The following is a 27,954-nucleotide window of genomic DNA, read 5'->3' as shown; positions in this document are numbered from 1 at the left end:
GCCCCGAGGGTATGATGGGTACATGCTCCGCACATATGTAGGTATTTTATGAAGAAATTTGAACAAGTCTGGATCATAGGCTTATCGCGAACATGGAACATATATTCCGTAATCCTTCCGTACTCATTTGTATCGCATGATAACCGTTGGAAATAGTGTACATAAAATTGGTGATTGCACAGGTGATACGGGAGATCGCCACTTCGGAATTCCGAAAGATCGGATACCTCAAGTATACAACTCCCCGCACCTATAAAACCCATTCCAATGTAAAACCAACCATTGAAAAAATTCACAACCTTTAACTCTCCAACCATCATACACAAAGCACTACACACAAAGCCTACAATCATGGCTCAGGTTTACACAACAGACCACTCAGCCTCAGTCTTGCGCACCCACAGCTGGCGCACAGTCACCAACTCAGCACCCTACCTCATCCCACACCTGAAGCCAGGCATGCAAGTCTTGGACGTCGGCTGCGGCCCAGGCTCAATCACCATCTCAATTGCCCAACAAATCCCCACCGGCCATGTGACAGGCGTGGAATACGTTAGCGACCCACTGGACGGCGCGCGCGAACTGGCCAAAGCGAACGGCGTCTCAAACGTCACATTCCAAGAAGGCGATATTCACGCGCTTCCATTCCAAGACAACACGTTCGATGTTGTCCATGCGCATCAGGTCCTCCAACACATCGCAGACCCAATTCAGGCTCTACGGGAGATGCGGCGCGTCGTGAAAGAGGGCGGAATCGTGGCGTGCCGCGAGTCGGCGGAATTGAGCTGGTATCCCGAAAACCCGGGGATTGCGATCTGGCGTCAGATCACGGAGACTATGCAGCGTGCTAAAGGCGGAAGCCCACATCCTGGACGGATGATCCATGTTTGGGCGCGGGATGCTGGATTTGAGCACTCAAAGATCAAAAAGAGTGCTGGGGCTTGGTGCTTTGGGAGTGATGAGGAAAGAGCGTATTGGGGCGGATCTATGCAGGCGCGTGCTATGTCTTCTGGGTTCGCGAAAAGTGCTGTTGGAGAGGGGTTTGCGCAAAAAGATGATTTAGAGATTATTGCAGCGGGATGGAAGGACTTTGTGGAGAATCAAAATGCTTGGTTTGGGCTCTTGCATGGGGAGATTCTTTGCTGGAAGTGAATAGGATCTGTATGCAATATGCAGGGTATGAATTGGTTTCGCATGTCTATGAATAAGTAAAACCGGACGAAGAAATATGGAAAGGAACAGCAAATATCAATTGAAGCATTGATGTAATACCCTTCAACCCTAGAACGATAAAACTGAATCCCAAGAAACGATGCGGCAGGAGTCAGTCAAGTAATCACTGCTCAGTCAAAGAAACCACCGCCATCGCTACCCTCCTCGTATGCCTCATCACGACGACCATCCTCATATGCTTCCTCCCGGTCTGACCGATCAGAGTCCTCATCTAATGAAAAGTTTAGCTTCGGGTTCAAAAATTGCAAAGGGGATGGCATGGAGCAGCAATATAATACGTACCGCGCTCGTGTTCAATGAGAGCACCGGCAAGACCACCAACGGCCAAACCAGCAGCACCAGCAGCGAGGTATTTGCCAGCATTGCTGCTCTTCTTCTCAGGGGCCTCCCCCTGGGGCTCGTAGTAGTTGGGGCGGCTGTCGTAAGAAACCGGAGGAGGGCCCGCAGGAGGCGCATAGTAAGCGCCCGGGGGCGGGCCAGCAGGAGGGACGCTGCGCGATCCATCGTCGTAGCCAGAGTAGGCAGGCTGGTAGGAAGGTTGCTCCCATTGAGAGCGGCCGGTGGATGGCTCTACCCAGAAAGCGCGGCGGGCAGAAGGTTCCCATTCCTGGACCCAACCCTGAGGTAGGGGAGGTGGTGGACCCGGTGGGGGACGGGACTGGGGAGGGGGTGCGCTGTATGGGCTGCGATCATATTGTGGGCGGCCGCCATCGTAGGGTGGCTGCTCATAGGGACGGTCTGAGGGAGGTCGAGCATATGGATCCGCGGGAGGGCGGCCATAAGGATCATATGGAGGACGATCGTAGGGAGGACGATCTGAGGGAGGGCGGGCGTAAGGATCGCCGTAAGGTGGTGCGTACGACATTATGAGAGATATGGGGTGAGATGAAGAAGAAAAGAAAGTAAAGAGAGAAAGAGGGGTGGGGAGGGTTTTTATGGGAAGGTCAAAAGGACACCCTTAATTAATGTATCTAAATATCACCAATTCCGCCCAGAACCGAAGAGGCATCCACATCTCTGACTCCGACGCTAATTAAATGATCCATTTTGTGAAAGTTGTCATTTGGCGCCCTGTTATGCTTTCCATTAGGCAGATGCAATATCAAATGCTCCGCAAAGCCCCTGGGTGTGGCTTGCAGCTTCTGGTCAGATTTAGAAATCCTACGCCTGACAGGGCTGTTGAGAATGAGCTGACCAATTGCAATCATGCCAAGTATCCAGGTGGGTTCGTGTGTTACCGTAAGCCGAGCCATATAAGGTGAAGGGTCGAAAAAATACGGCCGATCAGGAGTTTGATCATAAGTTTCAAAGTTTGGATCGGCTACCCCCACACGGGAGGCTTATTATTTCCCTTGTTTCCATGTCCTAACTCTTTCCTCTAAACAAGAAAAGAACACGAGTATCAAAAAGGATATTTTGAAAAGCGTTTGGAAAAGGGGGATAAAACCCCGCAGTGGAGAAGTTGAGTACAAAACATAGGGAAAGCGCTGTAAAGTGCGCTAGTTACTGCGTGCCGAGCCACGATGTGGCTCAACTGAATTTACACAGCCACTGATTATCATACACGTGGCTGGTGGATATACTTCTCCGTATGTAGTACATTTGGGTTCTCCAAGAGGTTTCGCCGAATTTCAATGGTACCATTATTGGATTTATTCCTGTAAGGAATGCATGTTGTGTTGTAATCCATGAGACCTACGAAAATTGTGGTCCAAAGTATCAGAAGTAGAGAATAAGAGTCTGAGCCTATGCCCTTTGACTCACATCACTTTGATTGGTGTAAAAATCTCTCTCATCCACATTGTTCAATGTCGCATCAATACTAATTGCGGCCAAAGAACATACAAAATCTCGTGCTCAGTTCAAGTCCCCAAGAATTAAACACCCTTTGTGAAACGGTGTTATAGAAACTAGAGCATCTGTGATAAATTCGATCCTGGCTCAATGACGATTGTGCTTTTTTAGAGTGGAACTGATCACTGACTGGTACTGGGATTGAATTTAGAGAGAGTGAGACCGGTCAACACCCATTTTTAGGTATTTAAAATGGAGAGAAATGATGGTCTCATCTAAAGAATGCCAACTGGTCATTCCTACCTGGGCCTTCCGCAAAATCACGGCGTTCGGCGTTGGAATTCGTTGAAACGTGTCGTACTCACGCATAGTAACCTAAGGCGTGATGAAAGTGATCATAAAAAACAATTTCGTTTTCATGGAGGGCATTAGCAATCCGCAATGAGTTAGTATTATCCGTGAGTCACTCGAAAGCCTCATACCAACTCGAGAAAAATCGGTCACATTGAGAGTATCTCGCTAATGCTCTCTTCGCGAATTCGGACACCAAGCACACTGGAGAGCAACCCGACATGGTCCAGACCCGAGCGCATCGAAAAGCTGAATTACAGATAAGGATAGGTTTCCGAGCCACCTGTTACGCTGCGTGTCCATTACTAGTTACTTTACGAAGTAAGAAGATATGCGAGGTGATAAAATGTGATATTATGGTTGTGACTCTGATCAGAGTGTTCCAGCACAGGCTATCAGAGCTTAAGTATACCAACTAGCGCGTTATTGTTCCTGCCAGTACGCCCCCCAGGTGAGTGTTTGAGCCTCTTAACCTGCGATAGTACTAGATTGGTTACTGTCCGGGTAGAAGAATGCGGACAAACTAAGAGTAGTTAGTATACGGTCTTCTCTTCCGATAAATGGGTTAGGGCAAACTCACGCAATGATGATATAGGCGGCAATCAAAAGTACACCTTCGAGGTAATTACTGCGGCCGTCCAAAACCAAGAAGTTGACGACAAAGGTGGTGACAAATAGACAGATGGTCTCGAACAATGTGAAGTAGAGAGACATTTCTTTGTCCATGCACCAACCCAAGATGACGACGAGGGGCGTAACGAAGATGGCTATAAGGAAGGTTAGAGTCCGAGATTGTGAAGGAACTGAGGACACAAAACATACCGATTTGAATACTACTTCCAACAGAGACACCAATAGACAAATCCATCTTATTCTTAGTCGCGACGCTGACGGCAGTAACGTGCTCGGCAGCATTGCCAACGATAGGCAAGATGATAAGACCAATGAAGGCCTCACTGACATTCGAGCTTGCGATCATAGTTGGAATAGCATCAACTAGGAACTCAGCACAAACGGCGACAAGACCGGTAGACAGCAGGAGCATGACAACAGCAGCAGTGCGAGACATTTCCGGTTCCGGGGCCTGGGAGGCTGTCTCCGGGACTGGGGGTTCGTTCGAGTCGGCGATGCGGGAAGCGCCACGGGCGAACTGGACTGCATTTCCGGCCGGGGGAGGGCGGGTAATGTGTGCGGGTAACGAGTTACTGCGAGAGATGCCGGGGTGCGCACCAGCTCCAATGCGAGGTGAGAGGGCCGGTGACTGGGAGCTGAAGACGGTGTTTGAAAGCAGGGATTGGATGGGGAAAGGCGAGCGACGCTTCTGTGCATCCTCTGCTGCTACACCATCGAAGCCAACGAAGTTCGGGGCAGTTGTGAAGCCCTTGATCGCTGGATTTTTGCCGTTGGAGGGACCGCTTTCACTAGGAGCCTGGAGCTGTGCCTTCTTCTCGGCCTTTTGGGCTTTGCGTCTCTTGCGATCACGCTTCTTGGACTTCTTGCTTCCTCTGCTGTCCATCTGGCTCAAGGCGATTCCAAAGTCGCGAGAGCGGATAGCAGAAGGATCCTGCGCATCGTCATCGGCGTCGTAGCGAATTTCGTCACCGAGGTCAAGGGCGTGTTCATTGCTATCAATCGAGTTGGGGATAGAGCTCTGGTTCTCGTTGGACGTGGAGGCCATTGCCTTTTTCTGGAAGGAGTTGCGAGAGGTTGTTCCTTTTGAGCTTGTGCTCGATTTGCGGTGTCTACGGTACTTCATTGCTCTCTTGATGCGCTTAGCGGTGGTCCACGATGTCGTGGTGTCGTCCGAGTCGTCGCTGGAGCTAGATGAGGAATCCGAAGAGCTGTTCATAAACTCGGCCAACACACCAGGGTGAGATTCTTCATCAATGATGGCCTGAGGAATACTGGCATAAAGATAAGAGTGGGTCCTGAGCTGGAAGATGATGTACAAAATATACACGAGCAGGAGGACAACACTGGTACCACGGCTGACCTTGAGAGTCTCTCGGTCGGCGTTTGTATTATCCGACCACGAAGCGTGGAAGGCAGTGGGCAATAATAGACTGACCACACTCAAACTGAGCAAACAAGCGCTCATTTGAGTAACGGTGCTGTTGTAGATTTGTTCCTGAAAGCGAAGACCGCCAGAAAGGAAGGCCATGCCCATAATCAACAACAGATTTGCCAAAATGGAGCCAAGCAGCGAGGCTTGAACGATACGAATCTCGTTCTTCACTAGAGCGATGATGAAGATGATCAACTCTACAGCGTTTCCGAAAGTGACGTTGATGAGAGCTCCAATTGTATCACCAAGACGACTGGCGACACTTTCCGTGGCATGACTGAGGATTCCAGCCAGGGGAATGATGGCCACTGCATTCATCGCAAAGATGATGGCTGGGTTGAGACCTGCAGCCTCACAGGCGATGCCGACCGGCACGAAGACCAGAAGGACATTGACCCAACTATGGCAAAGAGCATCCTTGGTGTGGTTGTAGAAACGACCGGAGCCATTTCGCATGCGGATCAAAAGACCCGGCTTTGAGGGAGTTTCCGTGACGGACCCTGGAGTAGGGTCCTCTGCTGGTACGTTCACTTGTCCATCTCGGGATGGTTTTTCGGTGGGATTGGAATCAGCGGCCTGTTGGGAAGGAGTCTGATCAGGCAGGCCGCGAGAGGACGCGTGAGCTTTCGCCCACGAGTGAATCCGGTCTGCGAATACGAGCATGGTTAGTAAGGAAAGGAGTGGAGACTCAGATCTCCTTATTTAGAAATGAGTAGACTTACGCATGTATTTCAGAAGGCAAACAGCAGTAGAAAGAAGGCAACGAGCCTTTGATGGAATAAAAGTAGTTAAAGAGCGAGTGTCAAACGAAGAGAAAGACCAGGTTTTGTAGACACCTCAGGGGAACACGGGGACTAGAATTTATTTATTTCTCGAAGAGCTTGGCAATCTTGGCAGTTGGCATTTGATTCTACCGCCACAATCTTGCTCACTATTGTTCCATTTTTGTCTCTGATTTCGGTCCACAAATTATCCACAAGTTAATTTACGTGGGTCTCGATGAGAATGTGGACGAGTACAGAAAAGGTTGGCACATTCTCGGCCGCGTTTTCTTCCGTTGTTTGCTATATTGTACAATATCACATCCCTAGCATGATGTCAATCGATACACTTTCGTTCAACGTGTCAGAATTGAATGACGCGTTCTCCAATGTTTTCCCTATAGGGATTTGCCAAGAGTGAGATGCGGCAGGAAATCCGGATCCACCAGGACACTGCGCGTCTCAGATAATATGTCATTGGTCAATAATCATCAAGATCGACATTCGGACTCGTTACGACCCTTGGCCTCAAGGTCTTACTTTTGCTTATCACTGAACAATATTTTTACTCGCAGCTTTCCTAACAGAGTATTCTGTTCGGGTTATGGCTCGGTGAATCTTCGGAATATGATTTTCACCAAGCCAAATCCCCGGAAAATCATGCGCATACCTGAGTAAGCCGTTGAGAACGCGACCAGATCCCCAGAATGATCAAAATTGGGTCTTGAATTTATTGTTGCCTATCCTTGTGACACGATTGGTCGCCACAGCGCTAGATTGCGTTATCGTACTTGAATTGCAGCGGATGAAATCATTCGCGTACCATTCCCATTTCGTTTATCTATTCTCGTACCCGGATGGAGCTTAGATATGGAAGTTGCTGCGCCCTCCCCCCAGCGGCGCGCCTTTTGGTGGGAGCCACAGCCGGACTTTCAGGTCCACCATCCATAGTGGCTGGTGGCTGTGTCACTTGCGCCGCAATCGATTAGGTCGACATTGGAACTTATGGGTTTCCTCTTAGACTCTGAATCAGGTTCCAATTGAGACCGTTAGGCTGCCACCCAGCGCGATTGGCGAACCCTGCAAATATCCAGATGCAATCATTATGAGGTAGATCTCAGCGTCAGGGTGCAGGATACTGGTTACACAGTATGTTCAGCGCTGTCCAACCTTCATCACAATTTCAAGGTTGCCGATTGAGTTGATTTATGGCACGTCGTTGTTTGGCGAGTAACTCCCATCTAACGTTGACCAGCACAAACGGCCATGATGTCATCACATATATATATCAAGTTGTAAAGATGAATACTTTCGGATATCTTGCGATCGAAGCCATTAAAAACAGTTCTATGGACAATACTCTGTACATTGAAATCTAAAACATCACGTTTGTAACTAGCTGTCAGCAAAATAGGTGAATCGTTCATGGGTATTGATCTTACATTCCCGGAAAATATCTCAGCCGCCATCTGACAACCATAATCACGACTCGATCCTCTCTCTCCGAAATAGCTGACATGTTGCAGTAATGTTAGCTTGGTAATCTCATTTTTCCCTTGAACTAGTACCTCCCTTGGAAGGTCAAACAAAGCATCCATGGCCATGGTTGTTGACCTTGCCTTTTCTGAAAGCGAATATCGCATCACGTGCAGTGGTTATGCACGGACACTTCTGAATTTGCCAGTAGCTGCCGCAAGAGGATGCCGTTCGCTTGACATATTCCACAAACGAACATATCATTCAAGGTGCGAGTAGGAAGACCGATGATCTTGTTTATGTCGGCATTTGCGCTCGGTACGGATCCAATCGCTCGGCAACCCGATCCGTAGAAACGGAATAGTCTAATTCATCTACCTCTTTCCACAATTTTAATTCTTTATCGCTTTCAAGACGTTTCCATTACTTTCAGGATTTGCCTGTCTACCGAGACATTTGATATATTCCTTTACACACCTAGAAGCACATCCTGAATGTCCTGCAACGTATATACATGAGCTGAAACTACCACAATGGCTCAGGAGGAGCTTCGACCATCTCAGCCGGGGATAATGAGGTATGCACCTATCTCGAACGCTTCGAATTAACGAATGAACTAATAATTCAGCAAAAGCCGACTGAATCCGTCAACATGGTGGTCCAATTTAGACTTGGACTCTCGGACTATATTCATGATGCTCAAAGGCGCTTTAGCACCCACACTCACGATCGCGATGTGAGTATAAATTTCTTATAAGGGAACGTCTGCTAACAAAATGCAAGATACCAGAGTGATGCGGTATCAAATATCACTACAACCATTGGCTACCTCTCAGCCTTGATGTCAGTAGTAGCACAAGGGCTCATGCCCCGAGCAAAATTTATCAAAATCATGTTCTTCAATCTAGCGGCCGTTTGTGTCTCTGCATCACTCTGCTGCCTAGCCGTGTTCTGCGCAGTGAAAGCTAGAGAACACAATATCTCTCCTAATGCAAGCGAGAGTGTTCGTGATGGATATAGCAGTGATGCGTGCGCAGTGGCCGGAATATGGCTTATCGTCATGATTTGGTATGTACAAATAAGATACACCGGCTTGTGATATTTGATTGACAATAGAAAAGGGGTGCAAATGCTCTTCGTGCGTTGAAACCAATGGAGCTCCAGGATCCTATGGTCGCCTTCTCGATCTTTGCTTGTGTCACTATCACTCGTGCAGGCACATTTGTCAATTTATCCGAGGGTCTCGCATTTGTCTCGCGACTGTTGAAGGGCTTCATGATCGGGTTCGCCGTTGCGACTGGTGTCTCATTATTTATTTTCCCAATCACCAGCCGGGGAGACATGTTTCACGATCTCAAGCGTTACGCCGCGTCAGTCGAAGAAGTGCTCCAATCGCAGATATCATATGTTCAAGGTAGCTCGGATACAGGTTTATTGACAGGGACAGGCCTTCTTCGACGAGCACGCACCGCTCAAAGCGCCCAAGATGTGGCAGACGGTGATGAGGCTGATCTGCAATCCAAACAAAAGCAGCTGCAGGGGGCAATGACAAAACTCAATGGGGTGCATAACAAATTACACGCCGATTTATTTTACTCCAAAGATGAGATCGCATGGGGTAAATTGTCAGCCGAAGACTTGGGCGGCATCGCCCATCTCTTTCGAAGTCTTCTGCTCCCACTGTCTGGAATGTCGATGCTGCCAGAAATCCTGGAGACAATTGTCAAGAATGAGGCCCGTGACGAAAGATTGCACGATCTTGTTGATCCAGATGAAGGGGCTCTGAAACACTCGGAAATCAAAAAGGTTGTGGAGACATTGCATGAACGGCTCGTCGACTCTTCAAAGCTTGTCCAGCAAGGTCTCCACTATTTTCTCCTGGCATTGGAGCTTGTTAAGCCTAAGCATTTGGACAAGCAAAAAAAGTCTCGTGGTACGTCGGCTGCCAGGGACGAGGAAGCAAGGGGTGAAATTCTCTCAGCAGTCCATCCCAATTTTCCTTCCCTCTTCGAGCAGGAGCTGCACAAATATCACTCACGTCGGAAACACCTGCCGCAGGCGCTAGCGTCGCTTGAGGCATTTACTGTTTTGGAGAAGCATGCCACGGACTCAGCCACCGGGGCATCGCCGAATATTGTAGGAAATCCAGATGTGCGTCAGGAATTCTTCCTGATCTTATACATGGGCCATCTTCAGGATGACATCTTGAACGCGACATTGCAGCTGGTGCAATTTGCAAGCAGCAAAATCGCCGAGGGGACAATGAAACGGAACCGAGTCATCTTCCCAAAGCAAAAGTCGATTCGAGCATGGTTCTCATTGAGCGCCGACAAGAAAGAAACCGAGACTTCGTCAGAGAGCAGGCAGTCATCCAGTGTCGAACCTTCGACACTATATCAGGATCAGCCGTCAACAAGGTTTCCAGATCCGGAACACCTCCCGCCTGAGAATATCTGGGAGAAAGGAAGCACAATACTACGTACCATATCCCACATCATCAAGTCTGATCAGAGCATCTTCGGGTTCCGTGTTGCCGCAGCTTCATTCTCTGTCGGGATACTTGCCTTTTTGCATCAGACCCAAGACTTTTTTATTCGACAGAGATGTATTTGGGCTATGATCGTGATCGTCATCGGGATGAATCCCACAAGCGGGCAGACCATGTTTGGCTTTGTTGCTCGGATCGTCGCAACAACCATCTCTCTTGTGCTCAGCTTGGTCGTTTGGTACATTGTCGATGGCAAAACTGCTGGTGTGATCATCTTCCTCTATCTTGCTAATGTATTCGAGGTATGGCCTTCCAAACAATGTCTGCATTCAGACCAGTCTAATCGTATCAACAGTATTACTTCTACATCAAATTACCGCAATATTTCGGAGCATCAGTCATTTCTATCGTCACATTCAATGTCATCATTGGTTACGAACTACAGGTAATATCATGGCCCACCAACAAAATCCCATCACTGACCGTCCGTAGGTCCGCAAACTAGGATTACCAGAGGCAACCTCCAATGGCCAACCGTACTATCCAATCTACTTGTTCGGCCCATACAAACTAGCAGCAGTAGCAGCGGGCTGCGCAATTTCCTTTTTCTGGGTAATATTCCCATACCCAATAACCGCCAAATCCCAACTCCGCAAACTACTAGGAAAAAGCCTCTTCGTCCTCGCCAAATTCTACAGCTGCATGCACACAACGATCGAACTATGGCTCAGCGACGAGCTCGGGACCCCAAGCGACCCAAATTCACCAGCGCACAAACTCCAAGCATCGCGCCACAAGATCTTCAAAGAAGAAATGCTGCTCCTTACCGGCCTCCGAGCACACAGCCACTTCACTACCTTTGAACCACCCATCGGGGGCAAATTCCCAAAACAAATATACGACAATATCATCGCCGAGATCCAGCGCATTCTAACAAGCATGTCGCTAATGGCCCACACGACACAGAACCTCGAAGCTCTCGCCGTTGAATCCGAACACTCAAGTACGGAAAATGACGACCAGTGGATGGCACAGTTGGCGGACATAGCGTTGAAATCGACGGATTTTAATTCCCACCGTATCACCTCGCTGCTATGCCATCTTTCTGCAGCTATCACGAATGGTCAGCCGTTACCACCGTACTTGGCGACACCAGACTCATTCCCGCTCGCGCGCCAGATGCAGAAAATCAATGGGGAGTTGCTTAGTATTCGACATATTGAGGATCCTGCTTTTTCGGCTTTTGTGTCGCTAGAGGTTCTGAGATCGGTTATCAGTTTCAGTTTGCAGGATTTAATTGAGTATGTGTTGCCCTTTATGATACCTTTTGCATTCGCTGACTTTGTTTAGCAACGTTAAGAAGCTTGTGGGGGAGATCAACTTCGACTTTCATGTGCGACAGTCACCACGTTACGCCGAATCGTCAAGACTCATGTCTCATGTCGACCACGATGGGTCAGACCATTAGGTTATTGTCACTGTACAATATAATTTCAAGAGCCCCCGAATTGTTCCCTTCGACCTGTAAATTGACGCGTTCATGTATTACTTTCGGTCTGGAGTTGATTCCATGTACAACATCATAGATCCCATAGCAGTGACACGCATTAATCATTGTGCAACCAGCACGTTCCAGTATTCAAAGCCCCATGATGGCCTTTGCCCTTCCACCCGCCTCGCCTGCCAATCTAAACCATCGAGATGAAGATTCAAATCCCCATATCAACCTGAACACAATCCTCCACACTTACTACGCCTCCTTTGAATCTCGAATAGGCTCCTAGTTCTTCCTAGGCGGCACCTGAAACATCGGATACTACACCATAGACGGCCTGTGGCAACGCTGGTGTCCATTCCCCATCTCCCAAGCCTCCGAAGATTGGAAGCCTCTGAGGGGTGAGCAGATTTAATGTAATAATGGTACGGTGAGATAAGGATTAGAGGCAACCTGGAGTAACGCAACGAGTTTTGACAACGAAAATTCAGTCTAAATGATCACCTACATACGTATGAATGATTTACAGAAGCTTATACTTCACTGCAGCCGCCATACAAACAACCATGAATGCCGCAAAACAACCAACAATACCAAAGAACCATCCCAGGCCCTGGGAGTCTTCTCCAGGAACTGGGACGTTCATTCCCCACATTCCCGTGACAAGATGGCACGGTACAAAGATAGTCGCCAGCATAGTCACCTTACTCAGACCAGAGTTAATAGTCAAACTGAGTCTGAGGTTAGTAGCGCTCAGTTGAGCCAAACAATTCGCCTGCGACCGACCGATGATTTCATCAATGTGGCCAAGCGTCGACAAGGTCGTGACAAGATGATCTTGGACATCACCGAGGTAGAGAATGAGATCTCCATCCGGGAAGACAGGATGCTTGTCTGGCGACTGACATCGCTTGACAAAACCGTTCAACACATCGACCTTGCCATGCAGACAGCGGATGATGTGTGTGATCCTCTTGCGCAGGACATCAACCTGCGGAATGAGCGCTTGGGCATCGTCGATACGAGCAATGAAAACCTGGTCCTCAATTGCTTCAGACTCGTGCTCTGCATCGCGGGTGAGGGGCTCGAAGCTATCGATTATATCGTCTCTTGGAATTATCAGCATGGGTCAATATTCATCAGAAAGGAGATATTTAGATCGTACATCATTGCATAGCAGACCCAGTCACTAGTCAAGATGGAAGGGTCGTGCATTTTGCGAATGCGATCCCGAGCCCGGTTCACATGTTCACAGCCACCAGGCGTAAAAGTCACGACGCCGTACTGGAAGACGAGAATGTACAACGCCGCGGAGACGGGAATGCCCGGGCGCTCCTGTTTGACCCTTTTGGTGACAAGAGTCTGGAAGGAGAGGAGATAGTAGTTCTTGAAGACGTCAACCTTTTCGCGCGGCTCGCGGATGGCGATGTCCTCCGCCGTCAGGGGGTGGATGGACAGGGCCTGGGCGACGGCGTTGACGTCTTCCTCTGTGGCGTCGCAGATGTCGATCCACCAGATTGGTTGGCTAGGGTCTGGGCGGCCTTTATGTTTTTCCTGGAAGATGTGGTCGATGTGACCGCCTGGGAAGAGACCGTCCCAGGTCGAAGAGACGGTGGTTTCCTTCGTCTTGGAGGAGTAGAAGCTGAAGCGTTCGGGGACCAGGTCGAGCTGCTTTTCCTCTTGGGCCTCCATCTTACTGTAATGTCCAGAGTGGAGAGTTGCGAGATTTAAAGTGCCCTGAGCCGTTCATCTGATGCCATTAGATGTTGGTCGCTTCAGGGAGTGCTGTTCCCTTGAGTAGCTGGTTGAACTTTCATGGATGAAAACGAGTGATCTGCTCAGCCCATTCTAGTTCCTCGGGATGGAATCTCGAGGTGATATAGGATTGTAGATGTTTGACGATCATGAATGTATGGGTGTTGGGCGGAAAAAGAGAAAGAAGAGCCAGAGTCAGAGGGAGGGTAAGTCCACATGAAATGTCTGCCAGCCCTACCCGTTGGCGCCCAGACGCATAATGTAACTGTTATGAGCCAAGCAGTGGAGATAAAAATTTGATACCCAATGAAGAATCAATACATGACATATTACTTGGAGAAAGCGGATTCGGCCGCGCCCCAGGGACCTTGGGGACTTGGGACCGGCAAGGTGGTTCCGAGCCATCTACTGGGTTCGAAACATTGTTCTCGAAGTTCGATGCCAAAAGGATCTGTACAAAAATCAAGGAGAGGAGATTTTCCTATGCAACCCCAGAAACCCCAAACGCCTTTAAATGCTGTGTCCTCACAGCGCCATCAATCCCAGACGAAAACAATGTGACGCGTGTGCTATCATTCCCGTGTGAAGTTTCACATCTTCGGCCTGGTTAGTGAAGGTATTCACCAGACGTATGTAGAGTTTAGTCATACTATACTCCGATTTGCATATGCGGGTCATTCCTTGAGATCTGACTGCCGAGTCTCCATCCCTTGTTCGCGGTCAAGGGTATATGATGTACGTAGTCGGGGGTAAATCAACCCAAAAAATACGACGACCGCTAATAAAATGACAAAGGTAGGTAGGAACATGAAGACAAAAAGGAACACGCTCAACCCGAGAGTGATATTTTGCCCACGAAGGAAGCGTCGAGCCATCTCAATAACCGAGGACATAAGCCAAACCGCCAAGTACGTAGATAATCGGGTCAGTCAATTGGGATTTGACAGATGGAAAGCAATGGGAAAAAAAACGAAATTCGAATTGGCAATGATCTCATTTGAAAGTGTAACACCATATATACAATAATCGTACAATGGAAGCACACGGATATATCCCAACATGACTTCACCGTTATTCAGTATCTGCGAATGATGTTGCCTAAGCCAATTGGTTGGGGACAATTGAAAATTGATCCACTCTTGGCATGCAAAGATCAGAAAATTTGACAACCGAGCAGGTTAGCTCTAGTCAGTGAGCAAGATTCTGAACAGGATTAGCCGAAAACTCATCGACTCCACAAAATTGAAATATCGGATTTGGGTGACGCCTGCCGAGGCTCTTGGCAGAAGGCAGCAGGATTTTGTTCCCTTGCGCGCCCTCCCCCTGCCAAGGTGGAATTCTTTGGTCTTTGATCTTGAGATCTTTGTATTTGTTTTGATTCTTTAGTGTCAATGAGGAATTCCTAAGACTTAGGAACAGAAAACGAGAAAATCCGCAGGTCGCAGATTCCAATCTGCATGAATAGCACTGTAAACCAATGCGTGAACGACCGAGTCCCACCAATGTGATGACCGAATTGCGCCCGTGGGGTGGGTACAGCCTTGTGGAAGTGTTTAAGCGCGCAGGTTGGCAGATGTTTGACGGTTGAGTGTGCGGTGTTTGCTTATTTGTGAGATCGAGGTTCTGTATTTATTAATTTGCTTTTGATTCATTGTAACTGGTATGCTCCGGTATTGTAGTCCTTTGAATTAAGGGGTTAGGGGAAATGGCGATCGTAACATATTTTTAAGCATGTCACAGCGGTGATCGGTAATAATATCTGCCCCGTAGGGCTGAAGCTTGGCTCGTGGGGAACTGGCATATTGAATCAGAATTGCAGGGATACAATGGTCGGGAATTTCCCGGAGAATGTTTTGTGTAATTTGTATCATGTAGAGGGAAATTCACCGGATTAAAAGTAAAATCCAAGTGAGAGATGAAGAGAAACAGAAGAAAACAAAAGGGAGGAGCTCTCCGGCGATCAACGGGTAAGGCTGCCGTTTTACCTGGTACAAACCTGATATTGTTCCCTATCCTCCGTACAATACTGTGTAATATTATAAAGTGGAGTTATATTTAGTATAGAAAATCGAAAAATAATAATAGAATCGAAGCCAATCGAAGTGTAATACGATTACAGCAACAAACGAAGTATTTATTGAACTAGACTAACTAATAGAGTAGTTCCTCATGAGAGTTCCCCCACATTTTCTTCTTTTCCGTTCGCATCACACACCGACACTCTCCCACTTACGATTACACAATTTCTCTAGCCCATACCCAGCAATCCAAGATGTCTTGGCTCGCAGGGTACGGCAAAGAAAGTGAAGAAAATGACAACCTAGGAGTCGACTGGGTTCTACAATATGAATTTGGCGAAATTGGTAAATGACGTGCTTATTTATCCTTGGCTGTCTGCAGTAACTGACGATCCCCCAGAACAAGCTCAAGCTATCACCGAGTTCCGAACGCTTATCCATGATCTGAGCGAAGCTGGTCTTCGCGTTCAGGTCCGACACGGACACGGCTCAGCACTGTTGGTGTGTATACGAGTCCCGCGAGATCATTTGGGGAATTTGGTACATCAGTCTAGGTGAGTGGATAGTGTTGGGGAGATTGGAGTCTCGGCAATTGGCGACTAACGCCGCGCAGAATTAAGGATTGGTTATTTGGCATTACGCATACATTACCAGACGGCGATGAGACGGCAATCGCTGATGCCGATACACCTGCCGAGGAGATCCGTTCAGTTTACCATGCTGTTACGTGGCAAAAGCAGTTAGGCGGTGCTGGGATTACGCCAGGGTTTGGAAAATGGAAGAATGTTACTGCCTCGTTTCCGTTGCACGACCAGGAGGCCTGTGCGGGGATGCTGCGGCAATGGAGTCGCAAGACCGTGTTGACAACGAAAGATTTAGACGCCATCCGAGCATTGTTTGGTGAGAAGGTGTGTTCGGCCACTATTTGAAAACAGAGTTCTCGCAACATTTGGCTAACCACCTACAGGTCGCATTCTATTACGCCTTTATTCATTGCTATTCATTATTCCTGGTAGTTCCTGCCGGGTTAGGCATTCTCGGTTGGCTATATTTGGGACCATATTCAATCACATATGGAGTTATACTTTGCACCTGGTGCATTGTGTTTGTCGAGTACTGGAAGATCCGAGAGGCCGACTTGAGTCAGCGATGGGATGTGAAGGGTGTTGGGCAACTGAAAGTGAACCGCAAGCAGTATGTGTGGGAGAAAGAGGTCAAGGACCCGATCAGTGGACAAGTCAAGCACGTTTTCCCAGGGTGGAAGCAGTTTTCGCGCCAGATGCTTTTGGTGCCATTTGCATCTGTGGCTAGCGTCGCTCTCGGCGCATTGATTGTGGCGTCATTTGCGGGAGAAGTGTTCATCTCAGAGGTCTACGATGGCCCGTTCAAAGGGTATCTCGAATTTGTGCCGACCATTCTATTCTCGCTCTCGTTGCCCGCCATAACTTCGTTTCTAACGAGCATCGCCACCCGCTTGACCGACTATGAGAACTACCGCACGCAGGATCAATACGATCTCGCACAGACGCAGAAGACATTTGTCATGAACTTCATCACATCTTTCCTCCCGACAATACTCACTGCCTATATTTATGTTCCATTTGGCAAACACATTGTGCCACGTCTTGACATTTTGCGGATCGCAGGCTTAAAGTCCGACTTGCTGAGCGGACAGAAGGAGTTCGAAGTCGACACCAGCCGTTTCCAGCAAGAAGTAATCTATCTCTCCATGACTGCCCAAGTACTGAGCTTTGGCGAAGAGATTGTTATACCGTATGTCAAGCATGTCCTTTGGCAGAAATGGCAAAACTACCAAGATCGCAAGGCCGAATACGGTCGCAAACGGAGCTATTCCAAAGCCACCGACTTATTGCTGATTGACCTACCCGAGGAAGCAGACTTCCTCACTCGACTCCGTGGCGAGGCTAGTGCAGACGAGTATCACGTTGAGGAGGATATCCTGGAGATGTGTGTACAGTTTGGATATCTGGCACTGTTTGGAGTCGCGTGGCCATTGGTTCCACTTGGATTCTTGTTGAACAATTGGCTAGAGCTACGAGGTGACTTTTTCAAGCTCACACTGGAGTGCCAGCGACCACCACCCATCCGGGCAGACTCGATCGGCCCATGCCTGTTGGGATTGGATTTCCTAGCCTGGCTGGGTACCCTGTCTACAGCAGCAATTGTCCACGTTTATCGAGGACCCATCTCCGAAGTGCGACTGTCATATCTTTTGTTGACAATCTTCATCGCCGAGCAAGCGTATCTCGGAATGAAATTCACAGCCAGCACAGCGCTGGAGAAAATATTCTCCGACACTATCCGACGCGAAGAGGCCCGTCGGTACGCTGTGCGTCAAAATTATTTCGCAGCTAGTCTAGCAAGAAACTCATCCCCGAACTCCGGCTCTCAAGGCTCGCCCAATGGCCGGGTCCGCCCTCGAGTCCGCTTCAACGAGCGGGTCAACGTGTATAGTGCGACTGAAAAAGCACCATCACCCGATGGCACACCCTCACCCACCAAAGAGGAGCCAGAAGGCGATGTACTTCGAGGGTCCGACCGTGAAGCCCAATTCTGGAGCACACCGTCGCAGGATATGGGCGCGGACGCAGGCGTCAAGCTCATTCGTGCACTGAGCACATCCAAATCGGGAGATGGGCTTAAACTGTCGAAAGAAGCCTAGTTATTGTCGGCCCTACGCTGTATTTTCTAGAATTTTTTTTCTCTCAGGTTTTTCAGGGTTTTTTTGCTTGCTGCCTGATTTCTATACTCAAATCGGCATAGACCGTACCACCATACCAGGTAGGGTAATTCAACTAAGGGCCGATGGTTGATAAATCAATCCAGTGGGGACTAAATTTCCTGTAAAACAATAATACGCAATAGTAAGATGAAACTATGGAGTATTTATGTGAGTAATAAGATGAAGTAAATAAAAGACGGGGATCTTCAGCCCTACAGGGCTACGCCAAGGTGACCCACAAGGAACCGGCACTTTTGATTGGAAAACTGTTCGATGTGCCTCTCACCCGCTTGCGTGTCTTCTTCTTTCATCTTTCTCCCTCTTCCTCTCTCTTATTGTCCCTTTCCTCTCTCTCAACAGCCCAAAATTGCACGCTCACTTTGCTTGTACAAAGCATGGCCATGAACGAAATGTGAAAACTTTGTCTCGGTCCTCCACAATATACACAATGGCGACCCCTACCGATTCCTCCGACACTCTGATAACCATTCCCTCCCGCGTCCACCACCCCCAACCAAAGACAATGTCTATGGAATTAGATCTTGTCTCAGCAGCTGAACCCCCACTCCCAGCAATTCCAAAGCTCAACCGTGAAGCAAGCGATATTACCTGGCAAGAATGTCTCGAGTCAACAAAAGACCAAGTGACCCTTGTCCGTCGAGGAGGTCGTTTTCGCCTCCTCCACCAACAACAATTCAAAAACAGCCTGCTAGCGAGCGTGGGCTACCTGGAGCTCGCGAACGCAGGCGATTTCGCCGCCAACGTCTGGAACGAGATCCCCGTACCTAGGTTCGCCGCCGTGCTCATGGGAATCGGAGGTACGCTGGCGCTGGGAATGGTACTGGTTGCCATTCAGGATTTCCGACTGAGTCGGAAGAACGTGCAGCTGCTACAGGCCGAGAAGGAACATCTCCAGCGGCTGCGACAATGCCACAACAAAAACGCCGAGCTGGTCCGGCTCATTGATAGTCGTCTTGGGGTTTCACGCCGCGAGATTGGAACGGAGATTGTTGACCGAATTGTGATGGATGTGTTGATGGGTTTTGGCTCGATGTTGGTTGGTGTCGGGACGTTGATGGCGATTGGTGGTGCCAATCCCCATGTTTACAAAGCGAGTAATCTGCTCTCGGGATACATTGGAAATGGCCTAGCGGCAATCTTTGGTTTGGCGAACGCCGTATGGTCTGCATATTTGATTCATCGATTCCGTATGCACGACGCCGCGACTTCTGCCCGCGAGCCGAGCGATGATATCCGACGCCGGCTGCATACTCGCTTCCGACGCTTCCAGTGGCATGCCATTGTCAACGGTCTCAATGGGCTAGTTGCTGGTGCTGCATCTATGGTAACTGCCGAGCGGTGGTGGGGATATATCGTGCTCATACCATGCATAATCTCCCTAATTCTGTGCAACTACTTTTGGCGCAAGAAAATAGGCTACGACCGCCCCGTTCTCGGCGAGATATCTCCGGACAAAATCCACATGACACCTCTTATTGAAGACCTCGAATACGTGATTCTGATGCAGCGCGGCCTTGCCGAACCAGAGGACTCCCTCCCGCAAGCCATCGTCCAACTCGACTCCCTAGACTCAATCCTGCGCTTCGTCGTCCGCGAACGAATGCTAGAGACATACTGCGAGTCCCTGGCCCGCGACAAAACAACCCGCCACCTCCTCGTGGAACTGCCCTTCCTAAGCACCTGCCCCGATCAAATCACCGTGTCTCTTGAGGCCCTCTTCCGCCTCTCACAAACCCATCGAGCTACCATCCTAGCGCACGCCAAAAGATTCCTTCAAACAACCGGCGTCCGCGTCTTCACACATCGCGAACGACATCTCCTCGAATTACTGGGTTTCGCCATCTGGCAGGACCAGATGAATGAAACGAAAGATGAACTATAGAGATATCTTAATATTAAGGCGATCATACATTTATCTCGATTCTCCCTCCTGGATAAGAGGTAGAGTTTGACTGGCGGCTGGTCGCTGGCCATTTTCAAGATTGGCATTGCATTGCGGAGCTTGATGCTTTATATTTGATGTGCTAGATTGGCATGTTGCAGATATTTCACTTCTTAGAATTGGATATTCGTACTATTTACTCTGTTTCAGTCAATCGTAAAAAGTGTTTAGATTTCCCGGTTAATGCTCACTTGATCATCGTCAAAATCTTGCAAAAACGGTTTTTTAATACCCTCGGAGGTTTGTTACTTCTATGACCCAAGAACTTTAGCTAGAACGAAGTGATATTCAGATGTCAACCCACACGAACTATCCTCATTTACTACGAGCGAAGCCAGAGTTCCTTCGTACGTACATGAACCAAATTGTTCAACCCCACGTGTTTGTCGAATATACCTCTCCAGCTCTGTCCTGTGAAAAGCTCCTCCTCAATCCAACTTTAGCATTACATGAGCCTCGTTCGGAAATCAGAATCTAGGCCTTCTTGCAGCAGCATTTCTTGGCAAGCCACGAGCATCCAGAGCTACTCATGTGCGAGAATCCCCGATAATCACAGTAATCCTCACATTTCCCGGACCAGAAGCGGCCGCAAGAGCTGGGGTGGTGGCAGGCGGCACTTTCAACAAGCTCGCTAGCCTCAAGGGCTGTGGGAGAGGCCATCACGGTGGCTGTTAAGGCCATCAACAGGACGACAAAGTTGGTCTGCATGGTAGATTTGCAAGACGTTGAGGTGGTATTGGTTGGTGTTCGAGATTCGCTACGAACGTGATCTTTGAGAGGTAAATTGATGTGGATGTCCAGTGGATGCCCGTCTATGCAGGGACGTTTGATCATCTTTATAGCTTCTTGGGCTTCAGACAAGATTTCAGTATGTTTTGTTTACAATTCTAGTCTCCTTGGTCCTTCATCTTCCTGTTACATCCACGGCGTGCTATTGCACGAATACGAGAAGCCTGCGTCTGTATCCAAACCCTATCATATCAGGCCAAGAACAGAGGTTCCACATTGAGAGCAACCCTAGACTGCAAGTCTCGGCGACATGAAAGTATAAATGACAGGATATACCATGTCGAGAAGGCAAGGAACTTATCCTTAGTCATAGCCAAGTAGACCCATGTGAATATTCGTATAAGCACAATCAAGCAAGGGTCGAAGAACCAATTGAATTTTCTCTTGCCTAGATTCCAGGATGCAGGCTATCCGGGGTAGTATCCAACGCAAGTTCCCCTCACATATTGTGAAATAGTACTGGCTGTATCCTCAGCCTCTTCGTATCCGCTCGTCCGCCAATGCGGGTGATTGCCAAGGAGTCAAAAGTACGTTTACAGTTTTCATTGTTCAAGTTTACCGTTCAAGGTTTCTATTTTCCATACATTCCAGAGATATATCACGAACTAGAACGGGCTTTCAAGGTTGAAAAAGAGCTGGCTTCATTCCTCTTGCTGAGATCACATTTACCGTGCTGCTTGTTTCAGCGTGGATTGCTCCTTCGCATACCTATTAGCATTATAGTTACCAGGCAAAATAGTACGAAGAAAGAAAGATGGCGGAAGATAGCAAAGTTGTAGATTCATCTTCGAGAACAAAAATCTCCCAATTAAGTAAAAAATTTCATAATGAAAATGGCGAAGAAAGACAAGGGTCAAACATTATGGGCCGAGCAACATAATAAGGCACATGTAAATTATCGATTGTTCCTTGATGTACTAAGGGAAACAAGCTAGATTTACTAGAAGGCCGACTGACCTAATGATATAGTCTGCCTCCAGGCAGTTTCAAGATTAATTTGCACCAGTTCTAAAGTAAAGTATAGGTACAATATCAGTTAAGGTCCGAAGTAAGCACTGACCAAATAGAGAAACCCTAGATCCATGAGGGAAAAAGCTCTCTATCTATAGCTAGGGAGGCGTGACAAACGTAGATAAGCAAACCACGCGAATGCACAAGCACGGAAACGCTGTTATAACCATCAAAGAACCCGGCTAGATAAAGCCAGCCAAATTGATGAAACCCATTGGCCAGTACAAGAAAAAGATAACCTTGACGTATACATGCAAAGGACAATATGAACATGAGGGTCCCAGCTGCCGAGCACCACAATACTGGCCAGCACTCTAGAAACTGAAGAGCCCGCTGCGAGCTTTTCCATAAGGATAGACAACCAATGCAGAAATGAACAAGCCAATGGTGATTCCAATAGCAACCTGAATCATACCAAATCCCAAGCTGAAAACAGAACTACTAGACTGCAACCCAGCCCCAGGTGAGTTGCTGGCTGACCCGTGAGCTGAGACATTTTGACGGATCTCATCAGCAGATTGTACACCTGAGATCAACGAACCTGTTGCAGCAAGACCAGACGGAACCAGAATAAAGATTCCGGGCAAGATAGCGGTCGCGGCGTGGCCATGCCAAAGGCGACTGTACAGATTTCCCATGGTGCCGATAGTGAATGCGCCCACGGTATTCGCGACTTGTGAGTTTGATCCCAGCTTCTTTGTACTGAAATAATTGCTGATATAGCCAGATAATGCGATGATGCTCATGGGTGGGAGCTGTTTCCACTTTCCTTGGTTGATTATCAGGAGCCAAACAGTCATGATGGCCACAAATGGAAATCGTTGGACATAAGGATTCTGAAAGGCACCCTTGGGAGGACAGGAGGTGTCAGATACTGCACCGTTGTCCATGAGTCCGTAGATGGTTGTTCCAACCGTAATCCCATAACCGATGAATAGAGAGAACAGGAGAGCGTAGACCATGCGAATTGACCCTGCGATGATCTGGTGTGACTGCAGCTCCAGGCTACTACACAACACCAAAAAGCCTGGTAGGATCAATGCAATCGAGGCTTGAGCAATGGCCGAGAAGCAAAACAGATACTCTCGTTTGCCATCCACGATTGCGAGTGGAATGCTACCAAACGCTCGGGCAAGAAAGGATGTGACCACAGTTGATGTGACTTCAAACACATTGGAGTACAACACAGAACGAGGAGCAGCAACATGTTGCATCAGTCCAACTAGAAGGCCATTGAGAAAAATGATGGGCATATCAATAGGACGCGCGTTAAAAGCGAACGGTCCCACAGTGGCAGTAGCTAAACCGTATACCAAAACGATGATGAATTTAGGAAACCGGGGTTTTTTCTTCATCACATCATCAAGCTCCTGGACTGCCTCTTCAATGCCCATCACATCGTGGATCACATTTTTGTAAATGAGGTGAGTGTCTGAAAGGCGCGCCAAATCGACTCCTTGGGCAACCCGAACCAACTTCACCTCTGTTGTTCGCGTTGACGGGTCATCAAATGACATGACCATGCACCCAGGCAAGTACAAGTACTGACTGTCGAGCTCAAGCACCTTTGCAGTCATTTGCATGTACTCTTCAAGTCTATGCGTGGGAGCACCAAATGACATCAACGCTCTGCATAGCTGTATGATGTACCGTTGCCGACAGATAATCTCAGCAATGTGAACCGTAACCCGGATTTCGTCCTCAAGTCGGATATTCCGGCCACCTCTCCCTCCTCCTCCATCTCCACACGTTCCGGCGCCGGCACTGTTCTCTTGGCCACGGCGTTTCGCTGCCGCAGACAAAACTTCATTGGAAACCGGAGTACTTGCGCCGCTGAAGGTCCCGGGGCCTCCGCCGATCAAGGTCGATTTAGATGTGTTTTGGTTTTTTTTGTACCATTTCGGTGGACCTTTTCTGGGCGTGGTCACGTTTGTGCTTTGTCCCGATCCTCCTCTGGTAGAGGTATCAGCTGATGACTGGGAGGATGATTGAGATTGGTCATCAGCCCCAGGGGGCTTACCACCGTTCAGCTTGATCAATTGTGACAGGATACCACCACCCCCAGACCGGTATCTCAGACTTGACTCCAGCCCTGTCTCGTTATCCTCGTCCTTGAACTCGCTGTCTTGATGTGGATAGGGCTTGCCTCGACCTTTGCGGCGCTTTTGGGAATGGTCTTGAGTTAAATCCCGAACGAGGCGATGTGCCTCGGAACTACTGTTTGCCTGGTCATTTTTCTTCTGTTCGGCGCTCTTATGTTTATCATCTGTCATATCAGACAGAGCAGCTTCGCCTCCGGTAGCCCAGTCTGCATGATACCTTGCTGCTGAAAGATCGTCTCCTTCGGTCTGTGGGCGACCCAATCGATCGCCAAACTCCGATGCTCTCAGCTTGAAGTTTCGGGTGACATTCCGCCATCTCTGCATTGTGGTTCGCCGTTCGGCATTCTCTGGCTCTTTCTTCTCATCTTCATGTTTCTCGCTGTGATCTACCGTGTCGATCCCTGGCACACCCATAGTTTGCCCAGGTTGTGTTTCGCGATCTTGCAATGAGGTATCAGTGATATCTGCGGACTCATGGGCATAAGGTGTCGTCGGTCGGTGAGGCTCCCCTTGGCGCTGAGAGTGATCCCATTCTTCCCGGAGTCCTTCCTTTGGCTGGCCATGCTGAACACCCTGCATGAAATCCGCATTGGATCGGAATCGAACCCGCGGTGGGTTCCGCTCTTCCTGGGGGCTACTTTGAGGTGCATCCTGCCATTCTTCGGACGAGGTCGTGTGGTCTGGATCCGAATCATCGTGAAAGCTGCTGATAGATGAGTCTGCCGACATCAAGACGATAGATGGGTCTCACTGTTTCGCCAACATCGAGCATTTATTGACATCTGAAATTGATGCTTTCTTATCGTGTGTGTGCCAATTCTTTCCCAAGGAATAAAATTATACACGCTATGTTTAGCGACCCGAACTCCATCTCGGAGCGGGCTATCTTGTCCGCTATGATGAGATCACGGGGACGTGACCGGGGTATAACAGCGAACCATGGTCGGCCATTGGACAAAACTTCTTCACATTGCAATCTCACAGAGTGTGAGATATTTTGATTTCAGCGGGATCTAGAGCCCTTTCCGCCACCCATGAGGCAAAACCACATCTAGGCTTCGCCTCATCGGACATGTATTCCACAAAATTTGGGGTTACCACCACCTAACGCAGGGGTGACAGCCTATGCCCAGGATTCCACAGAAAATATCCATCATTGAAGGTTACGGATTCTCATGGCATGCCGTATGGTATACTACCCAGCATCCAGCTTACGGGCTCCATATCAGCGAAATTGAAATTCACATCAGTCATCTGACAACAATTGAATCAGCACGATACAAAAACAAAAGGTGGAATCAATACTTACCATGAAATCCCAGTCATCCCCCATCTCTGAGGGTAGTGTCGTAGGTTCAGACTCAATAGCATTGCTAATCTTCTCGCTCTGGCCCTTGGCTGCCCTGGGCTCGAGAATGGACAGACACTTCTCTTCGGCCTTTTCGGCAGCGTTAATCAACATTCCTGCAACCTCATCCTTGGGGACCCCTTGTACCAGAGCCTCGATCTGAGTCGACACAAGCGACATGAACAAATAACCCTTGATATTAGTTTCTCCAACTTCAATACATTGCAAACTCATGGTTTTAGCATCTTCTAACACGGACAAAAGATCAGGTCTCAGAGACACGGGTCCCAGGCCTTCTTCGGCCAGAATTTGAGATTTTAGCTCAATTGCGACTAAGAAACTTGCATGCAATGGCGCTGTACGAAAGAATCCTGATCCAAATACTGTCAGTCGCCTGAAGTCAATTTGAGGGGATGGCATGCTTCTATTCAAGAATGAACCTGATGAAGGTGATGATATACGAGCGCAGTTGCACAACTTGACAGCAGTATCAACTACCGCACTTCTGGAGAACGCGTAAGTCGTCTCCAGAAAGGACGGTCCGAAAAATGGTGCGTGGATTGAAAGGAGGTAGCGGCGGATAATAAAGTCCAGCATGAGGATCTCGAACTGAGGCTGTGGGTTTGGATACCCTTGGACAGTCCGACGCAATTCTTTATAAGAGGCTCTAAGCCGTGCATCCAGACGGATAACTTCTTCATATGAGCCCTGACCGCCAGTATCATTCAAGAATTTCGCAATCGCAAGGCGGACTGGAAAAGTCTTCCGGAAAGCAATCGCTATAGAAGCTGAAGTAAATTGGTTCTCTGGACATGGCATAGAGTCTTCCGTAGTGAGGTGGTCGTCCTCAAAGTTTTTGGGAGGTTCTGTGTCGAATTCTTCAATCGAAATGAATGGGGGTCCTCCGGATTCCATACTAGATTGCAGGCAAATCTCCAAGATGGTATTCCATAGCCTGCGGCGCATTTCCGATGCAAACTTTGATAAATTGGGTATCTGAACTGGATCTCTGTGTAGTCCCATGTATACAGCTGTTCGGATTAATGTGCCTGCTGCAATCCAGATCATTCCTCCATCCACTCCCAAGGTTTCCCGAGCCACGAGAAGCAAAATGTGCGTTTGCAAGAATGGGATTCCAAGTCGTGCCTTATATTCGGGCTCAGAAAGCCACGTTTGAGCTTCGTAGATAAATTGGATTGCGAGGGACCGTAGTGATAATTGATCATCGTACGTTGCGCACCCAATGGCGAGCACCAATTTCAACTGGGCTAAAAACGCAGGATCGTGCCGATTTTCAGAATTCCAAAAAATGTCATAATCTTTCTTGAATGATGGGATGTGCAAAATCCTGTAGATTCGCTCAAAAGTCCGAAAATAACAATCCACGAGCGCATCACAGATATCCTTCGAGGGCAAGGTGGTGGTAATCGGCACAGGCCATTGAGGTGTACGCTGTGCCTTAATTTTCTTCCCTAAGTATTTGCACTTCTGTAGGCCCACAAGAACCTTGGTCCCTTCATCGACAAGATATGGCTCCATTATTTCGACGATGTCCGCAAGCTAACGGGAAATTAGTTATTTAACTATCAGTACCATAGATAACACGGGGAAAATTACCAGTGCCATGCTACTGATCCAATGACTCTGACCAAAGAATCTTCTTTTATGGATAAAGCTGCGTCTGACAGTTTGACCCTGTCTTGACGGAAGGGTTTCATTGCGGACATGGAATGTCCCGGCCAAGTGAGAATGCGTTGTCTCAATGTCAGAAACCGGAGTCTGGGCTGACGAATTGGTCTGGCTTTTCGTTGCTTTGTTCAATTGATTCTCAAGTTCTTTTATCTTGCTCTTCAGTGTTTCGATCTCTTGTGTGGATGAGGGACTAGTCAGGGATGAAGGGGGTGTAGAGCTAGAAGCTAGGGTTCGGCATGGACCACTTGAGATTGTTGATCTGGGGTTAGTATTCGAAGGATCCACGAAAGTATCTGAGCTTTGGTTGGCTTGTGGAGATGCATAAATCCCTTCAAGCTCAGGTATTTGTCTTTGCTCGTGTCCGGCACGTTGCCGAAGAAGTGGCCGGGAAGACTGATAAACACAATCTTCATTTTTGGTGCGAACGCAGTTGCTGCAAGGAGCCTCCCTATTGCACCTAATCTTGCGCTGACGACATAGGGAACATGATCTATGGCCTGTCAGAGCACGTAAATAAAATCGGAGTTAGTACTTACACAGGCGGCCTCCTGCGCCGAGGGTTTGTTCCGGACACCGCTGAGGCACCCAACAAAGTATGTTTTTCTGCTTGGTACATTATTACTCGTGTAAAATCGAATTCACCGAGTTTGATGATGAAAATTATTCTGGCTGGGGGCGGAGATTTGAAAAATAATGAAAACGCGTGCTAAACTCCGTCGGACCTGCGCTTTTGGTCCGTCTCGTCTGCAATTCTCCGTCTCCGAACCGCTCCGATGGATTGTATCTATACAGTATAGCTATGTTTTGATAAGTATAAGAACATGATTCTGGATAATTTTGTGGACAGTATTCCGCTCAGATATTTCGAAC

The 27,954-nt window shown here is 48.3% G+C and overlaps 10 protein-coding genes across 10 annotated transcripts; 4 read left to right on the top strand and 6 right to left on the bottom strand.

Moving 5' to 3' along the window:
* Nucleotides 1-351: 351 nt before the first annotated feature.
* N7529_012018 (class I SAM-dependent methyltransferase) lies at nucleotides 352-1,152 on the top strand (the record flags this gene model as incomplete). The annotated part of the gene is made up of 1 exon (XM_057247544.1): nucleotides 352-1,152. One exon carries the CDS (start codon nucleotides 352-354, stop codon nucleotides 1,150-1,152), a length of 801 nt encoding a protein of 266 aa, XP_057092893.1.
* Nucleotides 1,153-1,343: 191 nt separating this feature from the next.
* Nucleotides 1,344-2,098, bottom strand: N7529_012017 (WW domain protein; the record flags this gene model as incomplete). The annotated part of the gene is made up of 2 exons (XM_057247543.1): nucleotides 1,344-1,444; nucleotides 1,516-2,098. The coding sequence occupies 2 exons, from the start codon at nucleotides 2,096-2,098 to the stop codon at nucleotides 1,344-1,346; spliced, it is 684 nt and encodes a 227-aa protein (XP_057092892.1).
* Nucleotides 2,099-3,846: 1,748 nt separating this feature from the next.
* On the bottom strand, nucleotides 3,847-6,106 carry N7529_012016 (uncharacterized protein; the record flags this gene model as incomplete). Its single annotated transcript, XM_057247542.1, has 3 exons — nucleotides 3,847-3,901; nucleotides 3,959-4,145; nucleotides 4,201-6,106. The coding sequence occupies 3 exons, from the start codon at nucleotides 6,104-6,106 to the stop codon at nucleotides 3,847-3,849; spliced, it is 2,148 nt and encodes a 715-aa protein (XP_057092891.1).
* A 2,107-nt stretch (nucleotides 6,107-8,213) lies between these two features.
* N7529_012015 (aromatic acid exporter family protein) lies at nucleotides 8,214-11,636 on the top strand (the record flags this gene model as incomplete). The annotated part of the gene is made up of 7 exons (XM_057247541.1): nucleotides 8,214-8,257; nucleotides 8,309-8,416; nucleotides 8,464-8,748; nucleotides 8,802-10,470; nucleotides 10,524-10,613; nucleotides 10,661-11,469; nucleotides 11,519-11,636. The coding sequence occupies 7 exons, from the start codon at nucleotides 8,214-8,216 to the stop codon at nucleotides 11,634-11,636; spliced, it is 3,123 nt and encodes a 1,040-aa protein (XP_057092890.1).
* Nucleotides 11,637-12,186: 550 nt separating this feature from the next.
* Nucleotides 12,187-13,355, bottom strand: N7529_012014 (magnesium transporter CorA family protein; the record flags this gene model as incomplete). The annotated part of the gene is made up of 2 exons (XM_057247540.1): nucleotides 12,187-12,772; nucleotides 12,829-13,355. The coding sequence occupies 2 exons, from the start codon at nucleotides 13,353-13,355 to the stop codon at nucleotides 12,187-12,189; spliced, it is 1,113 nt and encodes a 370-aa protein (XP_057092889.1).
* Nucleotides 13,356-15,690: 2,335 nt separating this feature from the next.
* Nucleotides 15,691-18,119, top strand: N7529_012013 (anoctamin family protein; the record flags this gene model as incomplete). Its single annotated transcript, XM_057247539.1, has 4 exons — nucleotides 15,691-15,781; nucleotides 15,837-15,990; nucleotides 16,050-16,344; nucleotides 16,404-18,119. The coding sequence occupies 4 exons, from the start codon at nucleotides 15,691-15,693 to the stop codon at nucleotides 18,117-18,119; spliced, it is 2,256 nt and encodes a 751-aa protein (XP_057092888.1).
* A 508-nt stretch (nucleotides 18,120-18,627) lies between these two features.
* On the top strand, nucleotides 18,628-20,082 carry N7529_012012 (uncharacterized protein; the record flags this gene model as incomplete). Its single annotated transcript, XM_057247538.1, has 1 exon — nucleotides 18,628-20,082. One exon carries the CDS (start codon nucleotides 18,628-18,630, stop codon nucleotides 20,080-20,082), a length of 1,455 nt encoding a protein of 484 aa, XP_057092887.1.
* Nucleotides 20,083-20,616: 534 nt separating this feature from the next.
* N7529_012011 (uncharacterized protein) lies at nucleotides 20,617-20,850 on the bottom strand (the record flags this gene model as incomplete). The annotated part of the gene is made up of 1 exon (XM_057247537.1): nucleotides 20,617-20,850. The coding sequence occupies one exon, from the start codon at nucleotides 20,848-20,850 to the stop codon at nucleotides 20,617-20,619; it is 234 nt and encodes a 77-aa protein (XP_057092886.1).
* Nucleotides 20,851-22,256: 1,406 nt separating this feature from the next.
* Nucleotides 22,257-24,773, bottom strand: N7529_012010 (threonine/serine exporter family protein; the record flags this gene model as incomplete). The annotated part of the gene is made up of 1 exon (XM_057247536.1): nucleotides 22,257-24,773. One exon carries the CDS (start codon nucleotides 24,771-24,773, stop codon nucleotides 22,257-22,259), a length of 2,517 nt encoding a protein of 838 aa, XP_057092885.1.
* A 444-nt stretch (nucleotides 24,774-25,217) lies between these two features.
* N7529_012009 (fungal specific transcription factor domain-containing protein) lies at nucleotides 25,218-27,018 on the bottom strand (the record flags this gene model as incomplete). The annotated part of the gene is made up of 3 exons (XM_057247535.1): nucleotides 25,218-25,298; nucleotides 25,354-26,952; nucleotides 27,010-27,018. The coding sequence occupies 3 exons, from the start codon at nucleotides 27,016-27,018 to the stop codon at nucleotides 25,218-25,220; spliced, it is 1,689 nt and encodes a 562-aa protein (XP_057092884.1).
* Nucleotides 27,019-27,954: the final 936 nt, after the last annotated feature.

This window comes from Penicillium soppii (genome assembly GCF_028829465.1).
Source record: "Penicillium soppii strain IBT 18220 chromosome Unknown utg000010l, whole genome shotgun sequence".
Lineage (NCBI taxonomy): Eukaryota > Fungi > Ascomycota > Eurotiomycetes > Eurotiales > Aspergillaceae > Penicillium > Penicillium soppii.
Note: the sequence above shows the minus strand (reverse complement) of the source record. Positions and strands in the feature narration are given on the sequence as shown.